The 5,273-nt window shown below is 41.3% G+C and overlaps 1 protein-coding gene across 2 annotated transcripts in view; it reads left to right on the forward strand.

Moving 5' to 3' along the window:
- LOC109974318 (putative methyltransferase NSUN7) overlaps window positions 1–5,273 on the forward strand; it is a 23,084-nt gene that overhangs the window by 10,016 nt on the left and 7,795 nt on the right. For both annotated transcript variants that reach the window (XM_020624461.1, XM_020624460.1), the window contains exons 4-9: window positions 1,027–1,157; window positions 1,293–1,445; window positions 2,098–2,281; window positions 3,115–3,349; window positions 4,032–4,175; window positions 4,979–5,080. In XM_020624461.1, coding sequence (XP_020480117.1) covers window positions 1,027–1,157; window positions 1,293–1,445; window positions 2,098–2,281; window positions 3,115–3,349; window positions 4,032–4,175; window positions 4,979–5,080 — 949 coding nt within the window. The remainder of the gene's footprint in view (window positions 1–1,026; window positions 1,158–1,292; window positions 1,446–2,097; window positions 2,282–3,114; window positions 3,350–4,031; window positions 4,176–4,978; window positions 5,081–5,273) is intronic.

The raw sequence follows: 5,273 nt of genomic DNA on the forward strand, positions 1-5,273 counted from the left end.
CACCTCCACCAGTCGGGGCTTTATGGCAAAGTGGCCCGACGGAAGCCTCTCCTCAGTGCATGACACATGAAAACCCGCATGGAGTTTGCTAAAAAACACCTGAAGGACTCCAAGATGGTGAGAAACAAGATTCTCTGGTCTGATGAGACCAAGATAGAACTTTTTGGCCTTAATTCAATCAATTCATTAATGCAATCGAGGGAAGGATGAATGCGGCCAAGTACTGGGATATCCTGGACGAAAACCTTCTCCAGAGTGCTCAGGACCTCAGACTGGGCTGAAGGTTCACCTTCCAACAAGACAATGGCCCTAAGCACACAGCTAAAATAACGAAGGAGTGGCTTCACAACAACTCTGTGACTGTTCTTGAATGGGCCAGCCAGAGCCCTGACTTAAACCCAATTGAGCATCTCTGGAGAGACCTGAAAATGGCTGTCCACCAACGTTTACCATCCAACCTTACAGAACTGGAGAGGATCTGCAAGGAGGAATGGCAGAGGATCCCCAAATGCAGGTGTGAACTTGTTGCATCATTCCCAAAAAGACTCATGGCTGTATTAGCTCAAAAGGGTGCTTCTACTAAATACTGAGCAAAGGGTCTGAATACTTATGACCATGTGATATTTCAGTTTTTCTTTTTTAATAAATCTGCAAAAATGTCAAAAATTCTGTGTTTTTCTGTCAATATGGGGTGCTGTGTGTACATTAATGAGGAAAAAAAATGAACTTAAATGATTTTAGCATATGGCTGCAATATAACAAAGAGTGAAAAATTTAAGGGGGTCTGAATACTTTCCGTACCCACTGTATGTACTACATGCAGCTGACTTTTGAGGTGGAATCATTCAATAACTAAAATCTTGTTATTGAGGTCGACAAATTTAAAAATATTCAATAACATGAATATTTTTAAATCTAGTCTATTAGGCATGCAGCCTAGATCCCTGTTCCGCCTACTGTATATCATTGTTTTCTTGTTAAAACGCAGGTCACCAATTAACTCTACCTTGTCTCCTTATGCTCTAGCGAGACGATCAGATGAGCCTCGCTGCCATCATTCTGTATGACTTCCAGGACAGAAAGTTCCTCCCACGGGAGCGCCCAGTGGAAGAGGAGATCATACAGGAAGTTAGAGATGTGGAGAGCTACCTCCTCAGGTAAGGAAAGAAAAATAACAAGGAGGAAGAAAAAGAACCAAAACCTGGAGTGGAATTATAAAAGAGTGTACAAATTGAGAAAGTGATATAGTCAAGGTATAAAAAATCTTTTTCGTTTGTGTGTGTTTTATTTAGATTTAAAACCAAGCTGGCAGCTTCTCTAGCTCGCTGCAGGATCAAACATGATGTCTCGTCCATTGAGTGTATCCTGCCGGAGAGTGTCAAAACGAAGCAGGAGAGATCGAGCAGCCTTCCACTTTACACATGGGTTAACACGCTGAAGAGCAGGTCAGCCGAGGACAAATAGACATACTGTACACACTGTAAAACTAGTGTTAGTACACACTCAGAAGCACATGACATACACCAGTACATGCGTACCAGTACATAAACACAGGAATGCACTGTAAGCATATATAGAGTGTGTGCAAATACTGCACACACACGTACACACCCCTAGATCTACACATAGACCTTTAACTTGGGGTGCTGCCCAATATTTTATGGGCCAGGTGCCCAGCTGACATCCAATTAAACCACCAGACAAGTGGGTGTGTGTATGTGTGAATAATTGTGTCTATGTGTTTGGGTGTGTGTATGTGTGTGCGTGTGTGTTCTTGCAGGCGCCCCGACAGGCTGATTCAGTTAGGTGTAAATCCTGCTGCTGTGGACAGATTCAATCAGCAACAACCCTCAGCAAGCTCTGGGATTGTAAAGGTCACCTGTTGGGACTAGTGGTGTGTGTACATGTGTGTGTGTCAATGCTTTTAACAGCCCATATAACTATTAAAGTCTTTCAAAAGGCCACTTAATAATTCTACGCACTATTATTATCTACGATGACAGTCTTCCTCTTCCTCCCACCTCTAATCGTTTTCCCTGTGTCCCTCATCCCTTTCACTATTCTCCTCTCCTCTCTCCTCCTCTCTTTTGGTTCCAGTCGTAATGAGGTCCAAAGTGTGCTCAAGAATGCTGGCTTCTCGCAGGTGAAATCAGTTGGGCAGCTACAGGGCCAGACCTTTTGCCAGGATCCCCATTGTGGAGATGTGCTGGTGTTCCCTGCTCAGCTCAAAGCTCAGCTGTACGCCACCAAGCTGCTTAGCAACCACAAGCTCATCATCCAGGTACAAGCTGCTGCATGGAGAGAGTAGATTCCTCTGTGTACTTTAATATCAACCTCGTCTGATATTTATAGTAATGGACTTACTCATATTGATTATAAGCCTGAGATCCCTAATGCCAACTGAGATTAGTTTGCCCAGATACCAATATTTCACATCACTTCCTCTCATTTAACTGCACTTTGCTTTGGGTTCTCCATTTTGGGAGGGGGAGAGAGATTTAATCATTTAATTTCTTCTCCATTAAAGTCAAGCTGCCATGCAAACTGTAAGCAACACACAGTGCCACAACACAATTAAATTTGATTTTCCAGCCAGATTTAATCAAATATTCAACACCACTGCCCAGTTAATCACCTCTCCAGCTCTCCATTTCTCCTCTCTCATATTTTACAAGTCTTTGCCGTTATTATGTTCTTTTCAAATGTTGTTCTTCCATCCATCATATCTAGTTTGTTTTTTCTGACAAACCCCATCATTTGTCATAACTATAAAATCTCAGTACAGCCCACTGGTTCCACAGGGATAAGCTCAGCACCATTTATAGAGGGGACTCCACCGATTGAAGGACAAGGGACTTGTTGTAAACTGACTGACCGTTACGCTCATTCTTTGTCCGCATTTCTCTTTTGATCTGTTTTCTTTGCAACAGCTGCTCCAAACACCCTCATCTATTCTCGTCTCAGTTCTGTTGACCATTATCACACAGTATCTTCATAACTCTCTCTTATCTTAGTTTTATGTCTCATCAGGGTTACTGAGAATGTCTAAAAGTCTCAGGTTGAAATCTGTTGCTCGTTATACTAATATAATGCTTTTACTCAATCTGTGTGTAGGACAAGTCATGTAGCCTGGGCCCAAATGCAGTGTGGTCCATGTTACCAGAAGAAGGAGATGTTCTAATGGTGGGCTGTTTCTCTGGCCGCACTGTCTCCCACAGTGCTTCTCTAATTGCTGAGAAGCATAAAGCCAACAGCAACAACCAGCCCATAGTCTACGTCTGTGTCAGCAATCATACAGACACTCAGAGGGAAGAGCTACAGCAGGCTGTGTCCACCATGGGCTGTAAAAGTAGGGACAAACTGGATGTGACTATGAGAGTGTTGTCACAGTCTGTTTATGTCTTTATATAAGAAGCAAAGGAGAAGATGCAGAAAGAAATGGAAGCAGAAAAAACAACTGTCATTAACTGTCTACCTTGTCTCCTTATGTCTGATGCCTATGGAGATGCCTATGGAGTCATGGAAACTTTGTTTCCATGACTTCATAGGCATCTTTGTCTTAAGAGGAGGGGAAACTAAACTGTGTCTGTTGGCTTTGCCGCAATACTACACTATATTTTCAAAGTTATAGCCACTTTGGAAAATTCACTATTATAGTAGACCAACTACAGCAACAACTGGGAGTATTTAGACAGAGAGCTTTGTGTAAAAATGTGTCATTTGTTGTTTCCCTGAGACACTTACATGTTGCCAGTGTACTTTAAAATCAGACAGTGTGTTCTGAGATTCCAGCCTATATGTAACTATTATTTTCTGACAGTGGCTGCTACGTCAGCTTCTCATTAGGGAAACAGTTAAATGCATATGACAAAGTTGACATTTTTATAATTGCAAATGATACTACCTTCAGGCTGGGAATTCTTCTGCAAAAATGTACATATAGTGGGACCGTGTGATCAAAATTTAAGCTTTGAGCAAAGGTGTATTTCTATTTATGTGGTTATCATTACACTGTATGTTCTCTTACTCAGATGTGAAGCTGATATCTGAAGTCTTCCAGTCTCTGAATGGCAGTGACAAGCGACTTCAGAAGGTGCGCGTTATCCTGTTGACTCCGAGGTGTTCTGTGTCTGCGGTCAGCAACCCGGTCGAATACATACTGCAAGAGGATGGAGGTACATAGCGATGTGCATACAAAGAGCTATAAAGTCTGGAATTCAAAACTACACATCATAACCTAGTCTAGGTTACACCCTGTTGTGTCCAAACTGAAACAGAACAGGGGTACAGGAATATTCTGTATGTTACAGTAGTTACAAAACTCAGGACGCTGTGTGTACAGTGTACTCACAACATTCTGACTTCATACTGTACTAGAAGATTACAATGAGGACACAGTCAAAACTTATGCAGGTTTCTAACATGGCACAGTTCTTGCTACTAAAAGTGTGTTGTCAAAATATGGAAGTAAGTGCGTAAGAGCAACAGTTTCATTTTATGTTTTAAATAAAAATGCACTAGGATTTAAAAGTGAAGTTTTAATCAACTAGTTTTAAGGTTCATTGCAGCAGAATTTAATCTCAGTTAGGGATTTAATTCATTAATATAAAATAGAACAATTTTACATTATGCATACATATGATATATCCATACATACATAATTACAGTTTTACAACTGTGTCACAAAGGTCCCCATTACTTGATAACTTCTTTGTGTTTAAGCTGAAGATTAAAAGCATTATGATGTCCATGTCCATTTCTTCCATTTTATTGCTGTGTTTTAAAGGTAATTCTTGATGATCCATCCACAGTCCTCTCACAGGCTGCCCCTCTAACCAACTTGTCAAACTAGTCCCATCCATCTACATACGTGGATGTCATTTAGATTAGAGTTGCTTAAATATAACCTCTACTCACACACAAAGCAGTTAATAAAACTGAGATTCTGCTCTTCTGAAATGTTTCTGCATTTTCTCAGACACAGATCTGCTACAGGACTTATCCCAGGGCTCAATAGCCCAGAGCAAACTGAAAGCTCTGGTGGCCCAGCAGAGGAAGGATATTGATCATGCTTTGACATGTGAGTGTACATACACACACCCACTTAGACACACACCATGTGATCTCAGTTTGCTTCTCTCACCTCTCTGACATAATGAAGCTGATACTTTTTAATTATCTAATCTCGTATGCCATTAGCCTGAAGCCTGCGATATCCCTGGGAGATGGTCTGAGTCTTAATCAGGAATGCTAATGTTGCTCTACGCTGGTCA

This window comes from Monopterus albus, unplaced genomic scaffold (assembly GCF_001952655.1).
Source record: "Monopterus albus unplaced genomic scaffold, M_albus_1.0 scaffold327.1, whole genome shotgun sequence".
Taxonomy (NCBI): Eukaryota; Metazoa; Chordata; class Actinopteri; order Synbranchiformes; family Synbranchidae; genus Monopterus; species Monopterus albus.